This window comes from Diceros bicornis, chromosome 36 (genome assembly GCF_020826845.1).
Source record: "Diceros bicornis minor isolate mBicDic1 chromosome 36, mDicBic1.mat.cur, whole genome shotgun sequence".
NCBI lineage: Eukaryota > Metazoa > Chordata > Mammalia > Perissodactyla > Rhinocerotidae > Diceros > Diceros bicornis.
The window spans coordinates 14,094,482-14,119,575 of NC_080775.1; the positions used below are offsets into that span (position 1 = coordinate 14,094,482).

Here is a 25,094-nt window from a genome sequence, read left to right on the forward strand (position 1 = left end):
TCAGATCTCTTTTAAAGGCAATGCTACATTGACTGAAAACTGCTGGCTCATACATCTAAGATCAGAACAATTTGAAACACTCACATTTATTCATCATAAGGCATGCAGCACTTGAACACTACAATATAGTAAGTTATTTTAAAATATTGAGCCATAAAGAAAAGGTACATATTGCTTACACAATATTTCTTTTCCTGAATTGAATCACAATAAATGCTTGAACACAGCCCGTGCGAATAACAAGCTAAGCTTTGAACGGGGGCAAATAAATCCCATTGCTAAAGCAATTATTGCTCCCTCAAGGGTCCAGCCTCTTCAGGCTGTTCACTAATTCCGTGCATTCTAACTGTATTTTGGGATGCAACTACATCATAAGGTTTAAAGAAAATAAACTGCTAAACCAAGATAGCCAAGTGAAGTTTTAAAGTGCTCCAGGAAGCCAAATAATGGTGTACATATTCACCATTCACTGAATTTTAAAGTATTCTACATAGATTATGCCAAGAACTCAAAAACTGAAGGACAATCACCTGATTCTTCAGGGAAATTTCAAGTTATCTGGATTTTGTTTTGCAGGACCCAGATGTGGGAGGAGTCAATATATAGAATTGCCAAGATTTAAAAGAAAAATACCTGGAAAACTATATTGTAAAAGCGAGTCCACTCTCCTTCCCTCCTTTGCCTGTCTCAGCCCTCTACGATGTTCCCTTATTGGGGGTTCTAACTTTATTGTGCATGGCTGCTTAGGGTGATCGTTTAAAACAGACTCCCAAGCCCCATGACACCAAATTTCTGATTCTGACGGTCTGGGGTGGGACCTGGGTGCCTTTGATGAGCATCCCCAGGAGATTCTAAGACAAGTGGTCTGGACCACTCTCTGAGAACCACCATGAAGACTAATTCTTCCTCCTCTTATGACTTCGACCTCTAAGGACCCAACCTTTTCTCTTTATAAATATGAATCCTCATGAAGATGACTTCAAGTGCATGATCCATTTAGCTCACTTGCCTCAGTAGATTTGCCCCAAGGAAAACATCAGCCTTCAAGACATGACCTACATTGAAAGTAGTTCAGACTCAGTTGTCACTAGTGTATTTAAAAAAAAAAAAAGTCAACAGTATGTTCATCTTACTCAGAGGTTTCCAACATTTTATTTTGCAGACCACTGGTTTGTGGCTTTTGCGGACTGACATCAGTGTAAATCCCTATAAAATGTCCATTAATTTCAGTTCTGTAGCCACCTCTCAGGTACTGCCAACGTACTTATGGCTTGAGTTCCAGTGACCCATGTGAAAAGGCTGCACCCTGGCTCCTGAAGGAGGACAGATCCACGGAAAAGCCTCTTCCAGGGGCTTCTTCTCCGGAGTGGTGGTTTCCTTTGGCAAGAAGTTGATGGGTTCACAGGGCTTTGGTGCCTGTGAGCAGGAAGCATTCGGAAACCTGCAGTGATGGGGCACTTTTCCTCTTATGCAGAAACATGGGGGGTCAGTGCCCTTGTGCTTCATGTCAGGAACCCTTCTCATCATTTAGTCAGTTAAATATAAGGAAGCCTCTCTTTGTAAGTAACACAGATAAACACCTTTGTAGATCACCTATTTGGTCTAGAACTACAAAATTTAATCCAAGAAAATATAGGTCCCATGAAAGACTTAAAAGTTTTATAAAACTAAAATCTAGTTTTCCCCAATAAATTGTACATTAGCCAAAACCCTCCCAATGATTCTAAAATAATACTAAAAGGGGCATCTGATTATACAAGAGCAATAAAAAAAATTAAATATTTATTTGAACAAGTTTTAAGTTCGAGCTGCTATAATGTTGGCACTGCAGACTTTTAACAGACCACAAAAAGCGTGCACAAAAAGGTACTGGTGCAAAGGACAGGATAATGCTCAGAATCATGCTAAATAGCTGATTATTTCAAGAAAACAAAAGGCCTGAAATCACTATACAACATATAAAATGTATTAAACACTATCGTCCACAGAAGTCTTTATTATTGATTATATTTAAAAATTATTTGTGTAGTTAATTATATACGGAATTGCAGAAGAGTATTATACATGAATCCCCTTTTGGAGGCAATTCCTTGTTGCACTATAGAGCATCTCACTCCATTGCAGGAAGTATCCTTTTTGGCTCTCCCTAAAGAAAATACTTAACGATATTACTGTAAATATTAGGAAGGTTACAAAAAATGAAATAAAATTTCTTTTTTGTCTTCAAAGTGCTTTCCATGCAGAGTTAAGCACTTGCCTTGTTTAACTGAATGCACTATTGGGAAAGGTCCTGGGTCAAAGAGATGCTCTGAAACAGAAGATGAGGCTTTACAAATCAAAGACTTGAAGGAATCATGCAACCCTCTTACTACTGGGATACCATTCTGTCACTTAGCAATTCTGTCTTTCCAGATTACCACTCAAGACACTTAAAAAAGATGAGACTGATAATGATAAATATCCATAAAATGAAAAGACACCAACTGCTACTTGACACTAAGACTGGTAATGTCTGTGCGATGTGGAAGCACCTTTAAAAAGAGCCTATGCGGCAAGAGATAAGTGTCTAAAGATTCAAAATGAATCAACAGTATTGGATAACAATATAATTCTCAACTCAGAAGCTGCCTCAGGATTAGGTGCATCTTCAGTTAATGTAACAGGAAAAAAAGGCAATGGATTTATTTTATTAATTGCATCCATTCACAAACTGACCTAAGGTCACCAGATGTGTAGACACAATGAGATTGTTGTTGTTGTTTATAGTCTTTAATTGAAATGATGATAAAGGAACTAGATCAATTTAGAAACAAAACCAAATGGCTCTTTCATTCTAGATTATGAGGTGGCCCCGGGTGTGGGATTCACACTCTGAGTGGCCACTTGTGGGGCGACTTCGATGATCCGGGGTTTGTCTATGATCCTGGCCGTCCGGTTGCCCTTCTCTACGATCCCAATAATCCAGGCTTGGTGACCTTCACCATATTTGGGGGACTTTATCTCTGCACAGAACCGAGCTGCTTGCTCACGTGGTAAACAGATTAGAAGGCCTCCTGGCAAAGGTCAAAAAAAGAAAGAAGGATTACGTTAGTTGTAATGCTGTGTGACCAGTTTCTCTGCCCCCCGTTTTCCAAAGCATTTCTGCACAGATTCACATTCAACCAACAACGTGTGTGTCTCTATACGGCTGCCCTTTCTGTACAAAGCAGCAGCCTGCTCTGTTCTGTCTTCATCTATTCCACAGATTCAACTACAGAGTAATTAAGCAATTCCTTGTAAACTCCTATGATATTAAACACACACAACAGCAAACTTTAAAGTACGAAAATGATCTGTGAACCATTTAATGCAGTGTAGAAGGTGGCTGGGGCCTCAAAAACATATGTCGTAGCTCTTTATTCCATGCTACGCTGAAGGAAATATTTAAAAACAAAAGAAAACTTTTCTTTTTCAATTTGATTCTCTACATGAATTCTTCATCTTACAAAGAAGATTTTTTTATATTTTTTTTAATTTAAAAATTAAGATGCATGAAAGAGTACAAGCCTCAAAGTATCTAGGGTTTAGTTTTAGCTCTGTCATTATCTTCAAAACAGAAAAAGTATAAAACACGTTTAACTTTTGTTGCTATTTCAGTAGGTAGGACAGAAAATTCTATATATTTGTTAAGTACAAACAACAAAATCAGGAAAAAAAACATACTTGTACAAAAAAGTAAAAACTTCTCATTTTTGAATAAATGAAGCTAACTGAATTTGTTAATATTCATTAACTCATTCAGCCTTTCTTCCATGCCCACCAGGTGGCAGGCACCATTCTAGCCAGACACTGAACTAATGGTTCAGTTTCCCTCTTGGAGTTAGTTTCTAGAAAATAGATTTGGATTTTTTTTAAGACAGGAAGCTGACAGGTCCTCCAGAAAGGCTGGGAGACGCCTATTAGAGAACCACAGGCCCTTCTGAAGGGCTGACAGGGTGGGCAGGGCTTTGTGCTCTTTGTCTCTGGCTGCACCCCAGAGTCTTCTGGGGAGCTGCTATAATTACTGATGACCAGGCCCACCCCAGACTGACTTAATCAGGGTCCCTAGGCATCAGGTCTAGGCGTGGGTATTTTTTAAATCCCCAGATGATTTGACTCTGCTGGCAAGGTAGGGAAACTCCTGAGTTATAGAGGCAAGAACACAGAAACAAGAGAAGCTGAAAACAAAAGAGAAGGGGGGACTTAAAGGATGAAACAGGAGAGTCAAGGTAAGGAGAAGAGAGAAAAGAGTGAGTTGAAAAGAAAAATGGAGACATACTATACTATATCCTTCACAAAACAGCCATTTTAGACATCTTTTTTCAAGGAAAAAATACAGCCTGTTCAATGTAATCTATGGGAATTACAGTTATTTCAAATGGTAAGTTTCTGATGAAATTGAGTAATGATTCGTTTTCCCCACGTTCTCCCTCCCTCCCATCCTATCACCAAACGCAGGAACACTGGACTTAAAATAAGTCACTTATTTAAATGAGTCAAGCCCACAGAGGATGGCAGGAAACTGGTAAGCTACAGCACTGGAGGGGGCTGAGAACATTCCTCACAAAACAGGCCAGGTTATAACACTGACCTCACACAGAATCGGGTCAAGCTCATGTACTTGACTTCTTCCTTCTCGTGGAAATTTCCATTAGCCTCACTAGTTTGATCCTCAGATTTGAGCCCAGGATCCTCGTACCTGATGTCTCCGGGCAGGTCCCGTGCATGAGGCCAAACATGTTTCCACAGGCCTTGCTCACAGCAGCCATCTTGGCCAGGACAGGAAGGTTGTGAATCACAAAGGACACCTCGTTCCTCTGTTGCTTGGCCAGGTTCTGAGCGTGGCCCAAAATTCCAAAGCCCGTGATGTCCGTGGCGGCGTGGGCATTGAATGTGTGCATGAGTCCTGCAGCTAAGAGTGGACAGATGAGGCATTTATTATCTGGTATAAGAAATGGTGACTCTGAGAGAAAAAAAAAACACCCTTCCTCAACTCAAAATCTTAAATATTCTTTGATCTCCAAATTTCTAATTTGTCAGGGTGACGGCATCAAGGAATAATGAAACATTAATTTTTTAAAAATCAGCAAAACCCAGAGTGAAATTCCTGATTTCTTATTCCAATTTGAACCACTTAGACCTATCAGCAGCTTCAATCAACAGTAATTTCTCAATAAACTAAAAAATCTGTATAAAGGTAAATTACTATCTCAAGGAAAGGTAAACCTGTCTAAACCATCCTAAAATCAAACAGGACTTTTTAAGATTGTCTGACCTAAAGTCAAGGAACTCTCGATAGAAGTGAGTTGCCTGAAAGGTTAATATCTTTTTTATTATTAAATTTAAAAAAATTAATACACTTTATTTTTTTGAAAAATTGAGTGGAAAGTGCAGGACGTTCCCATATATTCCCTCCCACTCCCCCCTTTCTCCTATTATTAACATCTAGCATTACTGTGGTACATCTGTTACAAGTGAGAAGTCAATACTGACACATTATTATTAACTAACCTTCATGGTTTACATTAGGGTTCACTTGATGTTGTACAGTCTATGGGTGCTCACAAATGTATACATAATGACATGTATCCACCATCTTGGTTGCTCTCAACTTTGGGCAATTAAAATAAAGCTGCAACAAGTATCTGTGTGCAGGTTTTTCATGGACAGAAGAAGCAGGTTTTTCACGGATAGAAGTTTTCTACTTATTTGGATAAATACCAAAGAGCACAATTGTTAGAACATATATTATTTTAGTATATGTAGTTTTGTAAGAAAACTGCCAAACTGTCTTCCATCTTCCAAAGTGGCTGTACCATTTTGCATTCCCACCAGCAATGCGAGTTCCTATTGCCCTACATCCTTACCAGCATCTGGGTGTTGTCAGTGTTCTGGATTATACAGTAGTAGTACCTATTGTTGTTTTAATTTGCAATTCCCTAATGGCATGACGCGGAGCGTCTTTTCAAATGATTATTTGCCATCTGCCTAGCTGCTTTGGTGAGGTCTCTATTCTCATCTTTCGCGCGTTTTTTAATTGGGTTGTTTGTTCTCTTATTGTTGAGTTTTAAGAGTTCTTTGTCTACTCTGTATACCAGTCTTTTATCAAATATGTTTCATAAAGATTTTCTCCCAGTCTGTGTCTTGTCTTTTCTTCCTCTTAGTGTCTTTCACAGAGCAGGAGTTTTCTACAATAATGAAGTCCAACTTATCGATTTTTTCTTTTATGGATAGTGCCTTTGGTGTTTTATCTAAAAAGTCATCGCCAAACCCAAGGTCACCTACATTTTCTTCTGTTATCTTCTAGGAGTTTAACAGTTTCGCATTTTACATAGGTCTACAATGCATTTTGAGTTCACTTTTATGAAGGGTGTAAAGGCCTGTGTCTAGGTTAATTCTTTGTTGTAGATGACCAGTTGCTCTGGCAATTTGTTGAAAAGATCATTCTTTCTCCATTGAATTGTGTTTACTTCTTTGTCAGAGATCAGTTGACTCTATTTACGTGGATCTATTTCTGGACTCCCTCTTCTGTTTCACTGATCTGTCTGTTCTTTCACCAATACCACACTGTCTTGATTACCGTAGCTTTATAGTAAGAACTAAAATCAGGTAGCGTCAGTCCTTCAACCTACTCTTATGCAATGCTGTGCTGGCTGTACTGGGTGTTTTGCCTCTCCATCTAAAACAGTTTGTTGAGAATTAGTTTGTTGATATTTACAAAATAACTTGCTTGGATTTTGATTGGGATTTCACCAAATATAGAGATCAAGTTGTGAAGAACTGACATCTTAACAATATTGAATCTTCCTATCCATGAACATGGAATACCTCTCCATTTATTTACATCTTCTTTGATTTCTTTCATCAAACTTTGCAGTTTTCCTCATATAGATTTCATACATATTTTGTTAGATTCATATCTAGGTATTTCATTTTAGGGGAGAGTAACTGAAAGCCTAAATTTTAAAAATTAAATACCTCTTTCTCATGAAATGGAACATGCCCTATGTTCACAGAAGTAGTCTGGAGTTAATGCCTTTTTTGGTACACTTTTTTTTTTTTTGCTGAGGAAGATTTGCCCTGAGCTAACATCTGCTGCCAATCTTCCTTTTTTTGTATGTGAGCCACCACCACAGCATGGGCATTGACAGATGAGTGGTGTAGGTCCGTGCCCGGGAACCAAACCCGGGCTGCCGAAGCGGAGCACACCGAACTTAACCACTACGCCACCGGGGCTGGCCATACATTTCCTCTTTTTAGACCAAGATCTCTTACTTAGGTGCCTTCTCAACAACAGAGGCAGAGAGAAGTGACATTTCTAGTCTATCATGGTGGCTAAGCAACCAGACATACCATTCTATCAACATGTCTGTATCTAGTACAATGAAGTAGCCAATGACATTTAATAAAGCCGTGACCTGCACTTCAGAAGCTCTTCCCAGTGCCATCTTGGATGAGCTTTCAGGACTAGAATATACAAGAGAACACACCGAATCCTCTAGTCAGTAATAGAGATTCCATTTTTAAAGTACTGATTAACACTTCTTTGCTGTATGGGGAATTACTATTGCTCATTTTTACTATGAAACTTTTACTGAAACACAAAAGTAGAAAGAGTAGTATACTACAATGAACTCCCATGTACCCAACGATACCACCATCACCACCTTTCTGCTGGGGTCTCATCTATTCCGGCCCACTTGTTTGGGGGTGTGGGTTGGGTGGATAATTTTAAAGCAAACCCCGGTCATAGCACTTCACCTATAAATATTTCTGTATGTACCCCTAAAAGATAAAGACTTGTTACCATAACCACAATATCATTATCATAACAAAATTGATATTACATTTGACATCAATAATATCAATAACGATACTTGATACACTTAACTGACTGCAGTCACTCTTCTTTTTGATTCTCAAACTGTCTCCTCCCTCCCCCCATTTGACTGGTGGGAGCCTCTTCACATTACGGTGAAGTGACATGTCCTGCTGGTTGTTGAAAGCTCCATTACTTTTAGGCACAGGATGTCCCAGGCTTCTCTTTTGTATTTCCTGTCCCAGAGTTGGAATCAGGCATTTCCCCAAGGAGTCATGGTGCTTTTTAGTGGCAAACGGTAATTTTCAGATCAGAATTTGAGAACCAGGAGTTCATTAATACTGGGTCATCACTGTTTCTAGGCCTCCACAATAGGCTCAGAAATAAGCATTTTTAGAGGAAAAAAATCCTGAGTTCATATGGATAATTCCAAATTAAAGATTACAGTTTCTACTTAGCTTCTTTGATCTTCTTTCTTTTCTATTATTCTTAAATTCCTTGTTTCTAACTACATTAATTTATTTGCTTTATCTTACTATATCAACATTCCCACAACCCAAACCCACTGAACACAAAAAGATACTTTTGTGGGTTTTTGTCCTGAGGATATACACTGAAAATACCAGGCTCAACATGACTTGAAATAATTCTTCCCCGTGTGGTTTTGCTACTAACTTGATATTTGTTAGGCAACTTTGTTTTGATTTGGTTTACATGTGTAAGATATGCTCTTTTTTAATTTTTTAACTATAGAAAACTATATAAAACATTTATTTCAAAGTCAAACTTATAAAACAAAGCATGTTCAGAGAGGGTCTGCTTCTTCCCTATTCCCTCTTACATGTAACAATTTTTATTAATGATTTATTTTTCCACTGCTTCTCTTTGAAAGTGTGATATACATATTACTACCTCATATTCATATATGAACACACAAAATGTAGCACACACATACATGTTTCCATCCCTTGCTTTTTTCATTTGATCGTACCCTGGAGATAGCTCCCTGGTAATAAAGATCTCCCATTCCTTTTTATAGCTGTAGAGTATTCCACTGTGTGCAGGCAGACTAGAGAATTCAGTCATCTACTGATGGGCATTTGGATTGTTTCCCTCTTTTGCAATTCTAAACAGTGCTTCAGTGAAGAGCCTTGTAGATATGTCATTTCATATTTTGCTACTGTAGCTTTGGGACAGATCCACAGAAGTTGGACTACTAGGTCAAAATAAATGCCCATGTAATTTTCCTAGATAATGACCATTTACTCCACCACAAGCATTCTGCCATATTGTATCCCTACCTATGATTTATAAAAAAGGAGGATGGGGGAATCTTAAAGGCTCAAATACAAGCAAACTAATAATCCATATGGACAAAAACAGAGCCATTACAAATCACTTACTTATTGTTAAAACTACTTAATTTGAAGGACCAAAAAAAGGAAAAAGACTCCTTATACAGTTTGAGTGACACAGAACAGAAACATGAGTAAAAAGCCTCAGTTGTAAGTGATGAGAACATGTGAAGACAAAGAAGTAATTACAATTCAACTTTGGAATATAGCCAAAGATATGTTCCTGGAACGCAGAAAAAAATTACAGAAAAACTTATTCTCTAACAAATTGTTCAAAAGTAGGCAAAAAGTAAATTAATTCTGGTATGTGTCTCTGGTAGAACATCTAGCCACTAAAAATTATGTGTACTAGGATTATATAATACAGAAAAAATTTAGTAATGTTAAATGAATAAAAGCAGATTCAAAATACACATAAAATGTATGATAACCCCTAGTTTAAAATATTAACAATAAAACAACAGTAAACCACCAACCAACCAAACAGAAAAAAATCCTACAACAATACATAAAAATATTAACAGACGCTAATTTGGGGTGGTGGATAACATCACGGACAATGTTTTTTCTCACCTTTTTTCATTGTCTAAAAACTCTTCTATAATAAGCATATGATTTTTAGAGTAAAAAAAATATATAAAATAAACGAGAAGAGAAGAGATATTAAGGAACCTTTTTAAATGTAGTGCATCATTGTACACTGTGGTGTACGACCACTCTGGGCAACAATTTGGCACCATCTAGAAAAGCTGAGGCACTACTGACCTCCTACACACGGGCACCAGCAGTGAGAAATGAATGAATACAGCCACACACCAGGGATGACACTCAGGAACATGGTAGACCCATGTACAGGTAAGATTCAATAAAGCGAAAAATGCAAAACTTATTGTCTAAGGATACAAGCCAAGCCTATGTGATAAAAATACTTCAAAATGCATGAGAATAAACATTAGATTCAGCAGTGGTCACCCTTCAGCAGGAATCCAGGAGCTGGGTGTGCGAGGGGCACCTCTGGGCTTCCAAGGCCATGCTGTTTCTTAGGAGATGGTGGGCACATGGTGCTGCACTGTTGTTCCTTAAGTCCTGCGCTTATCTTATAAAATTCTCCTGTATCAACTCAGTATCTAATTTAAAAGTTTTAATAAAGAAGGTGGGAAAGACTGATGTTGGAAAAAAATCTCTTTTCACATTTTAACTTGAAAATCAGAGTGTCAGATGAGATCTTTTAAGATGCCATGGTCAATGCTAACATCTCATTTTTTTTTTTTTTTTTTTTTAATAATTGGAGACTTCATGGCTTAAGTATTACATCTATTTCATTCCAACTCATTTGGAGAAATTGAACAATAGAAGGGGTAAGATAAGAAAAATGCTTTCAAATCCATTTCCGATTGCTGGCTCGGGACTCCCAAGCAAGTACTAAATGAAGAATGATTTTGTCCAGGACAAGATTTTTGAACTTCATCTTCAAGTATCTTCAAAGTTCCAAAATAGGATGCCACACAACCCAAGTCCTTAAATACTACATGCAATTGATGACAGAGAAAAATCAGTACTTTCAGGATAAAAAGTATGTATTTCCGACACTGGCTTATGTAGATGGAATGTGTGGTGTCAGAGAAACAGCAGTTTTTGTAGTTAGATTTAGGTTTGACAACAGGATCTGCATGAATTTCTTACATGTACTTCCTTTCTGCCAAAGGGGAAAAACAGGATCCAATTCACAGGATTATTAAAAAGAAAATGCCCATGAAGTACCAAGAAGAATGACTCACGCGTGATACGCAGAGCTCCCTCACTAGATCCATGTTTAATGAGCACCTGTGGTGTGTTTTCACTCTTCTAAGTGCTGGGGACACTGCAGTGCACAAGAACGAAAACCTCTGCTCCCTGGAGCTGACATTCTAAAAGCTGGTTCGTTTCCAAATTACCTACAAAGAGCAACCCTCACGAATTCTCCAGAAACAGCTCCTCTGGCCGGTCAGAGGTGAGGACTTGAAAGACCCACGAGAAGAGCTTCCTTCTTAATTATAAAATACATCTGGTACGTTCTATACACATATGAAAGCCAATAAAAAGCAAGTATAAGATGCTTAAACTATTATCAAGTGATTCCCTAGACAAGCCTTGCTGCTTTCCAGAAAATGAATTCTGGCTCTTGAACCTTTCTGTTTTATTTTAAACTGCTTTTAAAACTCCTAGCATAATACCAAAGTACTGTTCCATTACCATGCACAAAGACTGTGAAATGGCCTCAATTTCTTAGTAAATCGTTAAGAGAAGAACAGGGCATAATATTTAAAAGCATCATAAGCAGTGGGTTCAAAACATTATGAGCATATCTGGTTTCGAATCCTGGGTCCACCACTGATTAGCTGTGTGACCTTGAGCAAGTTACTTAATCTCTCTGTAAAATGAGGATAATAATAGCTACCTCATAAGCTTGTCCTAAGAATTAAATGAGTAAGCATGTCAAGTTCCTGGTTACATTAATAACTAGCAAATAAATGGTAATCACTATTATTATTACTTTTTATCAGCATTAGGAAGCTTAGACTAGAAATAAAATGTGAAGAAAAAAATTATGACATGAATGTCATCATTACTCATTTATATACCCAAACCTAGGAATTAACAATGTCAACACCTTAAATTAAAAAATAAGTCAAATACTTCTGAAAATATGCTATATAAATTTCTTTTCCCTTTTTATTGGGGCACAGAGGAATTCAATACTGCCCATAATCACAGAAATTTAGAATTCAAAGACGACAGAGAAAATATAACCCCAACTCTCCATTTCACAGACTCAGAAACTGAATTCATTAATCCGTCCACATTTACGCTGCCTCTGCTCTGCGTCCGGTGCTGTTCTCACTGTAAGGTTCTAAGCCCAAGGGGGAATAAAGATGCTGGTGAAGCCACAGTGCCCTGCAGGGCTCCAGGTGCACAAATGAAGGAGCTGGAGAAAAACACGTGCCCTGCAGGGCTCCAGGTGCACAAATGAAGGAGCTGGAGAAAAACACGTGCGTGACCTGATGACCTGTCTAACATATTGTTTAGGCTAGTCACTGCGCACTTACTTTCTCTAATGCCGGTCACAGCTAATGGGCATTTCTGTCGGAACACACAATGTATTTGGAGTCCCACTAGAGACCCACGGACCCCAAACCAGGAACCAACAGAAGAGGGTCTGCAGGCACCAGCCAAAGCTGGCCCATGGCCTGTTTCTCCAGCTAAGAATGGCTTTTTTAACATGTTTAACGAGTTGTGGGGGGGATTCAATATGCAACTGAGACCATATGTGGCCCGTAAAGACTAAACGCCTTCCCACCCGGGCCCTCTTCAGAAAGCTCGCCCACCCGTGCAGTGGGCAGCCCGCCCGCCCCAGTACCTGTTCTGTTGAGCCTCGCCATGTTCATCATCGCCTCCTGGTACGCCAACTCCACATCTTCTTGGGTGACCACGAGTTTAATTTTGTTCCACTTTTCAGGCTAATAGGAACACAGATAGGAGAAAATCAAAGAGAGAGAAAAGATAGGAAAAAGGTGATTAACTTTTACTTCCAACTACTGAGAAAAAGAACATACTTTTTTCAGTGTCATCTTCTGGAGGGTTTTGTTTACCTGATTTTGTACACAAAATTAAGTTTTCTCACTTTTTTTTCCTGTGACTATTATTTTAGGTGTCCATTAGACACATCATCATGGTTTCTTTTCTATTCTCAAGCCACACTTCTGCAGTCAAATTCCGCAGCCTGCTGGATAGGTAAACCCAGCAGGACATACGGCTGCCGTGTGAGGGCAGTAAAAAGGTGTGCTAACACCGGGTGTAGCTTCTCCTCTGCAGGGGTGTAAACCACATTGCGAGTAGTTCTGAACGCCCTTTGGTTCTTCTCCCATCTGCCCTCTTAAGCCGAGGGCTTTCATTCTCCATATAATTACACTTTTGCTGAGTTCACCTGAGTTCTGGATCAAGCCATCTTGTTGGACAAACGAATGCAAGCACAACTTCCACTGGACCCACACCAAGGACAGCCTTGGGTGACCACAGAGGGTATCGCTTTGGGGTCTTTCCCTTTTTTCCTCAGTCGGATTTTCAAAGAGTCTAGCATCACGACGTTGGGTTGATAACATCCTGTCATCATGGTCCAGTAATGATGGACCATGATCACTCATGCACTCATTCACTGTTTCAATAACACCCAGTAACCTACCACTCAACGCACTAACTTCAGTCTATCGACGTGTTCCTCCTTTATCCCCCAGAGGGAATAACTATTCTGAATTTTATACTTGCCATTCCCCTGCCTTTCAAAAAACAGTATTCCCATATGTATCGATGCCTATACAATATACTCTTCCGTTGCTTCTGACCTTTACGAGAAGGGTATTGTGCTGTTACACAGTCTTTGGAACTTGCTTTTTAAAATTCTGAGCATTTTTTAAAAACTGGTAAAAAGCGAGGGCTGTGCCAGGTTGGGGGTGGGGAGAAGGGAAGGAACCCACTGCTCCTCATCGATGCTCCTTTCCCTCAGCTGCTTCCCCACCCCGGTTAAAAACTCGGGCCCAGGCAGTCGTACTAGAAAGCTGCTCTGAGACTACTGCCCTGTAACGGCCCTCCAATCTAACATACAAATCACCACACTCGATTGGAAGTGTCCGCATCATCACCGGAGGAGAAGGGAGAAATAACTAAAGAACGTGGCAGCCCAAGAGATTTTCTCTACTCTGCTGTATCAAGCCAACATACACCCGGCTGAGGAATAACATATAATTATTCTTCTTTTTCAACTGTTTCTCAGGACCGGTAGTTTCAGATGACAGTTGTAGAAATTAAAAGCAATAAGATATGTGAGAGTATAACCACGATCGTATTAGTTTTTGAGTTGTTACGGCAATGAAAAAAGTCTTAAGTGAAGTATGATTATAGCTCAGGGGAAAAGTGACTCAGGATAAATATCTTCATATTCTAGATGCTTTCTCCATGAGGTAATTATTCATCAACACATTCTGAGTTACTAATTAGTTTAAAAAGACAAAAACAACCAAAAAAACAAACCAAAAGCCCCATGACTAAAATAATTTAAACTGTCAATAACCCTGGCCTTATTTATACCCCAAACACCACACTTTCCACACACTCTCCTCCATATTAATTTTTTAGTGGTGTTTAAGATAAGAAAGATAAAGCTATCTCAGCACCAAATAAGCCAAACTCACTGCCTCCCGAAGTCTCATCACAGATTATCTTTGAAGCCGCAAGCTGGCCTTACCGACTTTAAGCGTTCAATACACGAAACTTTGATTTAATAAAAGAATATGGAGCATTCCTAGGATTTCTATGAGGACTTGACAGACACTAAATTCCCTGGTGGTAGCACTAAAGGGGCTCATTTTTATTTATTTATTTTTTTGTGAGGAAGATTAGCCCTGAGCTAACATCTATTGCCAATCTTCCTCGTTTTTGCTTGAAGGAGATGGGCCCTGAGCAAACATCCATACTCATCTTCCTCTATTTTGTATATGGGACGCCTCCACAGCATGGCTTGATGAGTGGTGTGTAGGTCTGCACCCGGGATCCAAACCCGCGAACTCCAGGCAGCCAAAGCGGAGTGCGCCAACTTAAGCACAATGCCACCAGGGGGCTCATTTTTAGAAGACAAGCTGCTAACACTGAGAGGATCTAATAGATCTTAACCATGTTAAAACACGTCCAAGGGGAAGGGCTTACTTTGTGGACGAGAAGCAGCATTTACTTCAGGAGCAGCTCCGTCTTCCTGTAGCAGCACACTCCAGCACTGGCAGACTAGAGACATTCATCTGACCTGACGTGTAGAGTGGCTGCCCCTTCTCTCCAAACCCCACCACTAAAACTACCATGCCCCTGAACACTGCTGGTCAGCTCCCCCTCCCCCACCACAGGCAGCCGCTCACTCACAATATCCAGCCACTGGTGCACGGCCACGGCCACTTGTGTCCCCAGGGGCTTCGTCAGCACCAGCACATCCCCTGGCACTGCATTATCTGGCCTGAAGGAAAAAACAAGGGCAGGTGCTAGTCAAATCAACCAAGGAGATAAATTCATCATCGGTTAAACAGGAGAAAGAAAAGGCTGTTAAAAACACATTTGGTTTCACAAACACTTACTTAAATTTAAGCCACTATCACCTGTGTTAGAGCCTTGCAACTTGCCACTGAGGCTACTGCTGGAACAAAACATTAAAAGAAAATCGAAGAGCCCACAGACTTAAACATACAGGCCAATGACTTACTACAATGATTCCAAAAAAATGTACAAAGAAGCAGACCACTTAGCCTTCAAAGGCCTCCTCAGGCCCTAATTCAGCCGTGTTCACCTATCCTTTTCCATGCAGACCCACCACCGTTCTGAGGCAACAAGACTTCTGGAACAAAGACCGTTTTTAATGATCACATATATGGGAGACATGCAGGTGCTATTTCTCAGGCTGCGGGATTTTTCAGGCAATCGAATTTGGCTCAAGTCTGTGGGTCTAATGTTTTGGTGATTTCAGCACCAAAGTTTTCAAACTCAGACTGACTAGTAAGTTTCCTACTTGGCACCTGGTTGGTCTGTCTTAAAGACTGAAGGCAAATACTAAAAAGGTAGCCCTAAAACAAAAACACTGATCTCCCAAAGAAAACTGCTATTACACTTGCATCCTCACTCTGTCTTCTTGTCTCAGTTCAAGAAGCTGTCCACACGGCTGTTCCACCCCAATGCTGGATGACTCAAATCCTCACCCAAATGGATGAAAAAGCCAGGGGCACAGGCCTGAAAATCAACTAACTCCCCAGCTCATCTTGTACTTGTATCCACCGTTAGCTTCAAAAAGTATTAATTCTGTGACAGTAGACAAGAAACTCATCTTCCAAAAACTAGACCTTAAGACATAAATGTTTTTCAGTTCTGACTCAGCCATACCTTAAAGCTGATACGTTCTTGCATATCACTGGTTATGTGCAACCTACAAACTCATGTCAAGTTAAGTGTAATAAAATTACTGGGTTATTTTTAAATTCATGGGCAATATTTTATGAAATATAACCATGCTAATAGGCTATTCACATTTTACAAAGTAAATACATGTTGTTGACAAAAAATTCATTGACGCTTGTTTTATTAATTCTTCCTCTCTAATTGTTTGCTACCACTGGAAAGCTGGAATGGGTGAGACAGATGGACTCTAGGATCTTTTGTCCCAACTAAGTGGAAAGTTTCAGAACTACTGACATAAAACATAGGAAAATAAAACCTGGACGTAAGTAATGCAAGATCCTTAACATGAAAGCTGTCAGATAATGGGTCTAAAAGGAGCTCCCATCAATTAAAAATACAGACAAACGATATGAATATATGAAAAGTATGCTCAACTTGACTCATAGGAGTAAGGCTTAAACCACCAGACGCACTGAAAAAGACCAGGAAGTTTACCACACTGTGGTGGTTAGGACACAGGGAAATGGACACTCATTCACTGCTGGTGGAGCATAACCTGGTGGAGCCTCCACAGGGCAGCCTGGAGATGTCTATCAGATTACATATACACGTGACCTAGCAATTCCATTTTGAAAATTTTCTTACCAATAGATTCACACATGTGCACAATGACCTATGGATAAGGTTACTCGCTGGAGTACTATTTGTAATGTCAAAATAATTGAAAATAATCTAAACGTCAACAGTAGATTGGTTAAGAATACCCAAGACTGCTAAACGTGGAGCCTCCAGGAAGGGAAAATGGTGATGCTGGATGGAGGAGGGACTTTTGCACTGAAGAGCCTTTTATACCTTTTGAATTCTGGACCACGTGAACACAGTACCTATCAGTGCCTAGTCACAAAATAAGTGGAGTGTCTACTTCCTTCAGGATGGGTGGCTTTTCTTAACAAGACATCAAACATGGAAAGTCACACTTGTGTTCAAAGAGAAACTTCTCCAAAGATCTAGAAATGGCCAGAAAGCACATGAAAAGATGCTCAATATCATTAGCCACCAGGTAAATGCAAATCAAAACACAGTGAGATATCACTTCACACCCACTAGGATGGCTATTATCAAAATGACAGACAATAAAACAAATACTAGAGAGGGAGTACAGACACTGCAATTCTCATACATTGCTGTTGGGAATATAAAATGGTGCAGCCACCTTGGAAACCAGTGTGATGGCTCCTCAAGTTAAAGAGAGTTACCACATGACCCAGTAATTCTTAGGTACATACCCAAGAGAATCAGAACCTATGTCCACACAAAAAACTTGCACACAAATGTTCACAGCAACATCATTCATCACAGGTTGAAATAACCCAAAGGTCCATCACCTATGAATAGATAAATTGTGGTATGTCCATACAATGGAATATTATTCAGCCACAAAGTGGAATGAAACATTGACCCATGCTACAACATGAGCGAACCTCGAAAACATGCTCAGTTAAAGAAGCCCATCACAGATCACATATTGTATGATTCCACTTATATAAAATGTCTAGAATAGGCAAATCCATAGAGACAGAAAGTAGACTACTGGTTTCCTGACAATGCAGGAAGGAGAGAATTGGGAGTGACTGCTTATGGATGCAAGGTTTCTTTTTTTGGGTGATGGAAATGTTCTGGAATTCGATAGTAGTGATGGTTGCACAACCTCATGAATACTAAAAATCAATGAATTGTATACTTTAAAAAGTTGAATTTTATGTTGTGTGAAATGTTATAATAATTATACTTCAATAAAAAAATCTAAAATTTTAAATAAAACAGGAATGAAGTACTGATACATGCTACAAAATGGATGAACCTTAAAAATATTATGCTAATATTACGTAAAGTGAAAGACGCCAGGTTGGGGGTAGAGGGAACAGGGAGTGACAGCCAAGCAGGACAGGTTTCTTGCTGGGGTGATGAAAATGTTTTAAATCCACTCTGGTTGATGGCTGCACAACTCTGTGAATGTACCAAAGACCACTGAATTATATACTTTATATGGGTGAATTGTATGGTATGCAAATTATATCTCAATATACCTATTTTAAAAAAAGAAAAAGAGAATCAGGCCAGGTGACAAGAAACAAAATCCACTTACATGATAAACTCATTGGGCTGGCAGACAGTCGTAGCCACTCCTCCCAAAACAATCCAGGGGTTTAACACTGTTTGGCCTCCTGTTACAGACGTGCCTGCCTCCTCTGCTGCATCTTTAAAACCCTGTATAATTAGGGGCATCACTTTATCCCTTTCCTAGGGTTTAAAAGGACACAAATTAAAAGTCACATAATTCAGTTCAAAACCCAGAAAAGAGAGTTTACACTTGTAGTTACAAAAAGGATCATAAAACCCTAGAGGCAGTCATGTAAGTCACAGAAGGGGCAAGGAGTAACAGACGTAAGTAGGGAATAGTTTATATTGTAGCCAGCTTATCAAAAGCTGGGAGATGTTCTAGCTTACAATTTGAACCAAGCCCAGACAACAAAGAAGTAAACACTGGGACGTGACGAGGTGCACAGGCTGCTCTATACCTGAGCCAGCTCTTTATTTTTTTATTTTTTTATTTTTTTGTGAGGAAGATCAGCCCTGAGCTATCATCCATGCCAATCCTCCTCTTTTTGCTGAGGAAGACTGGTCCTGAGCTAACATCCGCGCCAATCTCCCTCCACCTCATATGGGAGGCCGCCACAGCATAGCCCGACAAGCAGTGCATCGGTGCACGCCCGGGATCCGAACCCAGGCCGCCAGCAGCAGAGAGCGTGCACTTCACCACCACACCACGGGGCCGGCCCCCCCGAGCCTTGGGGTCCTTAAGGATCCCAAGACTAGCTGAGTACATGCCCTGGGTCTATAAGGCTAGGCCAGTCCACAAGCCTGGTGTGGAGGTGCTATTACAGTGGCCTAGACTTTACTAAAACAAACAAAAATGTCTTGGCTTCAGTCTATCCAGAAGAAAGAAAGGGAAGCAGATGGCAGAAATGAAAATACGAATAGGCCAGACGCTCTATTTTAATCTACCGATAGCTGCCAAAAAGCGGAGGGCTGGACGGGACACAGCAGCCACGCAGCCTGGGCTCCTCACGTTACAGACGTGGGCATGAAGGGCTAACCAGTCAAGTGACGCGACCAAGACAAGAGACCAGTAAGCAGCTGTACGATCTCCCACTTACCCTGTCGGTCATTTTATTACTGACTCCAAGGAGCATCAGCATATTGTCACATTCTGTGACCCCCATGGCGTAGAGGTCACTGAGGACATTGGCACATGCTATCCTGCCCTGGAAGAGAGGGGAGATGTGAGAAAGGACAACCAAGGGACTTTCCATGTGCAGACACAAAGAGCGAGCGTACAGAGCGCCTCCCAGGAGAACTCGGGGACTTTCCAGGGACGTGGGCCTCAGTGTCTGCGACGTGCAGATCACGACCTGCCCTTAACCACAGCACCACTAGGCCGTTCACACTTTCTCAGACATTCCTGTCACCACCTCTTCTTCCTTGTGCAGAACAAACACATTTCCATGCTCTCTCTCATTCTGAATACTGAGAGAAGCCGGCAGTTTACTAAGATGGGGAACGGGGAGCAGGGGAGACGTTGGGGGGAAGCGAGGTGGGAGTTGATGGTTTGGGAGGAAGAGTTACGGAGTGAAAAAGCTGGAAAACAACTGTCCTGAAGCAAACTTGGAAACAGCCACTTATCCTAAACAGATTCTAAAAAAATGTTGACTTTATCGGTTACAGAGAAGACGGTCTCTATACACTGAAATAGAGAAATGTTTGTAGCTTCTTTTCAAGGCTGTGGGAAATAAACAGGGAAATCATCTTGTTTGAGAAACCAAAAAATGGAAGAAATAAAACACACCCAGGCCTGAAGTTAGGTTGTTTTTTAAAGAAAAAGAGAAGCATTTCCCAGTAAACTATGCGATTTTATTAAGGGACTTTAGAGCAGTACATATTAGAAATGCCACAATGAAGATTTTTTTATCACCATTGGAGATTTTTTAATGTAAGTTGCCATTGCCTAGACAGTAAAGAAGAAAACAACACATTTTTATTCTGACACAAGGATAATCCAACTCCAAAGTATTATCATTCTTAGTGGCCGTTTGATGGCTTGGCTAGGTTTTCTGACGACCTCCTGGCAGATCGAGCGAGTTCAGTAGCCCTCTGTGACTCACTTTCAACTGTGATGAGGGCAACAGGTGGTTTGTGACTCAGAGGTGCCAGGCGCTGGTTAGGGCTGCAGCCGTTTACTGCCCCTCCTGTTCTGGGCTCTCTCAGATGCTCTTAAGAGATGCTGGAAAAAGGATGAATTCTGGTTCTAGCCACCTCTGCCACCTGGTGAGGTAGGAAACTTGGGGTGTGGCACACCTCAGTCTCTCAGGTGTCCTGCTCTAGAGGAGAGAACAGATGGACATGCAGAGGCCAAACAGGTTTCTAGTAACCTGCATGCTTGTCAATGGCATCTGAGAGGTGAACACCGCCCTCCCCCCATTTAGCGACCTCATGGCCTAAGTCCTTGTGTGTGCAGCTTGATCCCAGCGCCCGAGGCACACAGGAAGAACCTCTAGTATTTCATAACTACAGGATTCTCCCAAGCCCTTCATCACTCCTCTTGGCCGGTAGGGTAGAAGGGTTAAAGTTGGGCAGATTGAGGGGATGCTGGCTGCAACCATGCAATGAACAATTTGGAAAGCATCTAAGCAGAGAGCAGAGCATGATCGGTAGTTGGGAACTTTAATTCAGTAGTTTAGATACTTATTCTACACAGTGGTATACAACACAGTGACCAGGAGAGTGACCAGAATCAGATTAAGTGGTCAAGAAGTTGAACTGTGATGAGATGCTAAGCTCCTTATTTCTGGAAGGAAACATCTAGGATCAGTCCTACTGGAGAGTATGGTAACTTCTCTAGCCAGAAACACAGGAGTGTGGACATTCTACAAATGTCAAAGAAGGAAAGGTACAGGAACGAAAGAAGAAAACTACAAACACGTCAGTCAACAGACATGCTTAGTAGACAACAGGTGCTCTCACACAGACGCACACTCAAGTACAAAAGCAGCACACGGACTCCCCACGTCTGCCTTCACTGCTTTAGGCTCAGGCCCAAGCGTGAGATCCAATCGTCGTGACTGCCAGAGTCAGGGCAGCGGGGGGATGAGAACAATTTGGACATAACAAAGACAAAAACCCACACACATACACAAAACTCCAGCCACAACCCAAAACCCAACGAACAAGCAGCTCCAGATATAAAAACACATTAGGTCAAACTTACCATCATGTAAGGGTCATCGACGATGGGGTAAATGTAATCCGTGGTTTGAACCAAGGAAAGACCGCCATGCCTCAAAGGAATGACACAAGTATCCATTCCAATGCCTGCAAAGACGGAAGTCATCATCATCCAAAAATCAGCAGGAAAAGCCATTTCATTTTACACCATTAGTGTTCTGAACAAGAAGAGTTTTGTAGAAGATACTTAGGGAACACCGCACGCTGCCAATAAAGCAGTGTGTTTCCTATCAAGAAGCATAACTGAAATAAACATGAAACATACAGCTAGCTTAAGATAGAAAATGAGAATAAAATCTGTTACTCATGAAGGCTCAGCTTCAATACAGTAAATTTTTAGACTCTAATGATGCCTTGGACAGAAATCTTCCTTTGTTACTCTATCACGTGGCTGGCACCATAGAGAATTTCTCTGAAGATGAGAATAGCATACCTGGGTCGTCTTATCTATAGTTACTTTGAGTGAACCTTTAGGCATTATTCTGTTTTCCCAACAGAAAATCTGTAAAATATTTTACACATATAAAATCCATTTTTTTTTTTTTTGTGAGGAGGACTAGCCCTGAGCTAACATCTGATGCCAATCCTCCCCTCTTTTCTTGAAGAAGATTGGTCCTGAGCTAACACACGTGGCCATCTTCCTCCACTTTCCATGGGGCGCCGCCACAGCATGGCTTGCCAAGCGGTGCATTGGTGCGCACCCGGGATCCGAACCTGCGAACCCCGGGTCGCCGCAGTCCAGCGTGCGCACTTAACCGCTTGCACCACCAGGCCGGCCCCATAAAAATCCTATTATTACTTCTATATTTTAGTCAAAAATGAAAGTGACAAAAAAAAAAAAAAAAAAAGGAAAAGAAAAGGACAAAGCCAGAACAGGTATTCATCAATTCGTTGTTTCCAATCAAGCATGTACCTAACACTGAGGCATCTATGTGATCTCTCTCTCATACAGGTTCCCAAAAGCAATTTTTAAGACGAAACCTTAAAATTCCATGTTATTCCCCTTGTGAAAAACTTATAAATGTCACCTTTACTAATTTATACTACAAACAGGGAAAAAAACCAATTTGCTAAACAAGCTCTGGGAAATATTTCAATTTATTTTAAAATTGTTTCTGAATATTTAGAAAGATAATACAGACAACTGATGGGCTAATTAGAAATAATTCCCTTTTCCTGAAATCAGTTTAGAAATAGTCAAGACTAGCTACTGTAGGCTACATTTCTTTAAAAATCACCTGTAATGCAGATATTTTACAAATTCAGAGTGGCCTTCCCACCAAATAAGCTGAATAAACAGAGAGCTTTCCTACACGTCTCAAAAGGATGCCCTCCCGCCCTCTTATGAAGTATTCCAACTTTGCAACCCTACAGCCAATGGCAGAGCAAGACTCAGGATGAGGTACAAAAGGAAGCAAGTGGATGCTCTCCTCTCAATTCAGAATTCTTAGCCAAATAGGAATAAATCGCATCCGAACCACAATGAAATGAGTAGATGGTACCTTTCATATTGTGCATAAGTAAAATTGCTACGGCACCACCATCTCAGCACCATGACGGCGACGTGCCCAACAGAGGCCGGCGCATGGAAGCACCTTATTTTCCAGGTCTTGGTCCATTATTACTAACGCAAAAATAAAATCAAGTTTTAATGAAAAGTCACAGACTCGGTGAAGCAGGCTGATTTTTTACTACACTAGATGGCAAAGCAGAAACTCTTGGAGGAAGATCCAGTTAGGGAATGGAGAGTTAGTTTCAGAATGGCAAGTCTCACAAATTTGAGACAATAGACAACACTTTACCAGTGATCAGTTTTCGTGTGTGTTAGACGAAAACGTGTGCAATAATTCATCTCAACAGTGTATGGCGCAGCCTCTCAGAAATTCCATCTAACAACATTGTGCAGCACTTGAGTGGAAACAGGGCAAGCATCACAACTTAACTCATACTGATTGTCCCTAAATTGGTCATTCCAACAACTGGTGATTCCAAGTATATTACTATTCACTTTGGAAAAATGTGAAATATAGTTTTCTTTTAGGTTTTCATATAAACTACAGGACTATTGAAAGAGAAACTAAAAAATAGTTGCTAAACGTTAGCTTTAAATGTTTCTAATTTGGGTAATCTTAAATTTGAATTAAATTCATTGATTTGTAAAGCATTTAATTTCTTAGCATCAGAGCATTTTAACTGATGACTCTTGAGCACGTTCCTAGGGCTAAAGAGAAGCTCACATTATCCACGTCCTCTCATAACCTTGACACCACTACCTACTAGAGTAAGGGTCTAGTGCCGTCCAGTATGGTAGCCACTAGCCACACGAGGTTATTGAGCATGTGAAATGTGGCTATTCCAAATTGAAATGCACTGTAAATATAAGATACCAGATTTTAAACACCTAGTACCAAAAAAACCCCAACATTTCATTAGTAATGGTTTATATTAATTTTGTGTTAAAATTATATTCTTTTATATAGTGGATTAAACAAAATACATTAGAATTAATTTCACCTGATTCTTAGAATGCATACATTTAATACTCTAAATTAGTTAGAATACATCTAATAAACATGTGTGCATTTAAAAGCTATTATGGTTCATCCTTCAATTAATGCCATCTTGCAATCAAGGAAATACGACAGTCTTAGAAAAAATTTAAAAACAGATAAAGACACTTGTGTGTGTAGACATATACACACATACATATATACATACACACACATGTATGTACTGTGTATGTGGGTACAGATATACACAGTACATTTACATACAGAGATGATTTCTGGTACTCACAACAATCGCAAACAGTGAACATTATTATCCCATTGTATAGATTGGGAAACTGAGGCTCAAGAGGGTTAAGCAATGTGCCGAGAGTAACATTAGTGACTGGTAAGTGATTGTCTCAGGATATGAATCTAGATCTAACTTCAAAGCAAAGTTTTGGCCATTAAGATATACCACTTCTGTACGAGGTTTTAATACGTTTAATACGTACTCTGCTTCCTTCAGCATCCACCTGCTTGTAACCTGGGATCCGTCTACCCCTCCAGAACGCCACAAATGCAAAATTTTGTGGATGTGCATTTTTCTGTCAACGGGTCCCACGGCTTTCGTTTACTTCTCAAAAGCCGTATGTGACCAGACTCCTTCGCCTTTGTATTCTGACATCTGCGTTTTCCTGCCTCTTCCTTTGCTGTCAGAAATCCGTCCCCTTCTGTCAGTGCTAAGTTACAGCTCACGCAGCTCCTCTCCCCACCATGAACACGTCTGGACTTAGAAGCCAGAGGACAAGCAGTATGGTGGGTGGAGGAATTGGACGACGTGGATTCCAGGTCCTGAGCCTGATCAAGTGACAGAAGGGGTCACCCAGCCTTCCTGAGCAACACAGGGCCACTGGAAGGAACAGATGACCCCCCTCCCCATTATCAAAGCGCTTAACAGTGCGTGGCATGCCCACGTGCTCAGAAAGATCAACCAGGGGGAGTTATAAAGAGGAATTATTACTTTATCCATGAGGTTTTTATTGCATTTGTTTTTGCTCATTCAGTAGCTTATTTTTTCTGACAAACTAAGAGCTTTCTCAGTACATT

The 25,094-nt window shown here is 40.4% G+C and overlaps 1 protein-coding gene across 3 annotated transcripts in view; it reads right to left on the reverse strand.

The window, feature by feature from the left end:
* Nucleotides 1-1,123: 1,123 nt before the first annotated feature.
* Nucleotides 1,124-25,094, reverse strand: part of SEPHS1 (selenophosphate synthetase 1) — a 28,473-nt gene continuing 4,502 nt past the window's right edge. For all 3 annotated transcript variants that reach the window (XM_058532442.1, XM_058532444.1, XM_058532443.1), the window contains 7 exons: nucleotides 21,482-21,585; nucleotides 19,374-19,481; nucleotides 18,302-18,456; nucleotides 15,136-15,226; nucleotides 12,590-12,689; nucleotides 4,718-4,930; nucleotides 1,124-3,053 (listed from right to left, as the gene is read on the reverse strand). In XM_058532442.1, coding sequence (XP_058388425.1) covers nucleotides 2,839-3,053; nucleotides 4,718-4,930; nucleotides 12,590-12,689; nucleotides 15,136-15,226; nucleotides 18,302-18,456; nucleotides 19,374-19,481; nucleotides 21,482-21,585 — 986 coding nt within the window. In that variant the 3' untranslated portion in view covers nucleotides 1,124-2,838. The remainder of the gene's footprint in view (nucleotides 3,054-4,717; nucleotides 4,931-12,589; nucleotides 12,690-15,135; nucleotides 15,227-18,301; nucleotides 18,457-19,373; nucleotides 19,482-21,481; nucleotides 21,586-25,094) is intronic.